The following is a 1,669-nucleotide window of genomic DNA, read 5'->3' as shown; positions in this document are numbered from 1 at the left end:
TCAGGTGACCATCTTCTTGCAAGCTCTTTAATTGAAGAAACATCAATAATTCTATAATGCAAATATTCATCTAATCTTTTCATTTCCTTTCTAAAATAATTAAAATATTATTAAAATAATAAGAAATTAACATACTTCATAAATAATCTATCACAATAAACACTGTTACCAGCCAATGGAGCCAATCTCTCCGATGCAACATAGTGTTTAACAAAATCCAAGACTGTATCCTCAACTTGCTGAATGGAGAGTGTGCTCTTCCGAACGGCAGCAGTCAAACCACTATCACCATGATGCTGTTTACACCAATCATTCATATTATCTAAAACAGAGTCACTCTGATGAACAATCAATGAATCCAATTGTGCAATAATATTTAAATTACCATCAGTAATAATGACTGCAATTTCCAAAATGTGATCGGAATCAATATCTAATCCTGTCATCTATTTAGAATTAATTGTGTGAATTGTGGTCAGTGGCTATTATATCTTACCTCCATGTCAACCCAAACAATAGGGTCTTGTACAAGAGTTGTTGTCATATTTTTAAATAATATTATATTTTTATTATATTATTTGATCTTGATAGATTGTTACGAGTTTCCAAAACCATGCTCAAAATAAAAACCATAGTTGAAGGAGTCGTCTTTGCATTCACATTTGGAAATTTAACACACAATAACAAACCAATAAAAGTACAATTTACTTCCATAAGGAGCTTCTTACAAAAAAGATCTTCTTGATGATACTGCTTTTATTAAAAAATATTGTCACGTTTTTGCTTAATTATTGGCACATTAATGGTACAACTCATAAACAATAATACAGAAACATTTCAAGAAACAAGGACCCAATACACGTTGTATATTGTATTATTTGATATATATAAGAAGTTTTAACTGAAATAAATATTGTTTCCAAAAGTAGATACATTTTTAAATTTTTTAAATTTATATCAAATTTGAATTTAATTAAAAATTTCATTTTTAGATATTATTGTCTTAATTTTGGTAAAACTATTGTAATCAGCGTTATAATGAACGGTACTAAAAATCTTTCCTTAAATTTACTCACTCATCTTTTTTAAGATTAATTAATGATAACTGCCAACAATAACTTTTTAATTTCTTTATGAAATTTAATTTCATCACCCATGACATATGAATATTAATAAATATCATGGTATCGTACCATAATATTAACGGAAATCGTCTCTTTTAAAAAGAAGATAGATTTTAAAGTTTTTTAAGTAAATCTGATTGACAAATTTATTGTAAAATTATTAAAAATGACAAAAAGTCAAAACTGAAGAAGAAAACCAAAGTTCATCACCCCCCGTGAAAAAATGTTAATATTAACATCTTCGTTGCCTCGACCTCTCGTACTGGTCATAGTGGTATCTTTCATAACGATAAAGTTTATCTTTTCGGAGGCTTTGTCAATTCCGAACTAGTAAACGATCTCATTCAAGTGGATGTTTCCTCACAAAAGTGGGAAAACAAGACAATACATAATAGGGACCAAGTGCTCGTAACTTCCACTCCTCGTGTCTATTGAAACGAAAATCGGAGCCTAGTAGTGATGAGATTATCACTCCACGTTATGGTCAATCATCAACGATTTATGGTGATTATTTGGTTGTGTTTGGTGGTCATGATAACAACAGT

General features: G+C 29.4%; 1 protein-coding gene across 1 annotated transcript; it reads right to left on the bottom strand.

The window, feature by feature from the left end:
• Window positions 1–110: 110 nt before the first annotated feature.
• Window positions 111–446, bottom strand: NAEGRDRAFT_77014 (uncharacterized protein; the record flags this gene model as incomplete). Its single annotated transcript, XM_002668030.1, has 1 exon — window positions 111–446. The coding sequence occupies one exon, from the start codon at window positions 444–446 to the stop codon at window positions 111–113; it is 336 nt and encodes a 111-aa protein (XP_002668076.1).
• Window positions 447–1,669: the final 1,223 nt, after the last annotated feature.

The sequence above is a fragment of the Naegleria gruberi genome (genome assembly GCF_000004985.1).
Source record: "Naegleria gruberi genomic scaffold NAEGRscaffold_839, whole genome shotgun sequence".
NCBI classification, from domain to species: domain Eukaryota; phylum Heterolobosea; class Eutetramitea; order Acrasida; family Naegleriidae; genus Naegleria; species Naegleria gruberi.
Note: the sequence above shows the minus strand (reverse complement) of the source record. Positions and strands in the feature narration are given on the sequence as shown.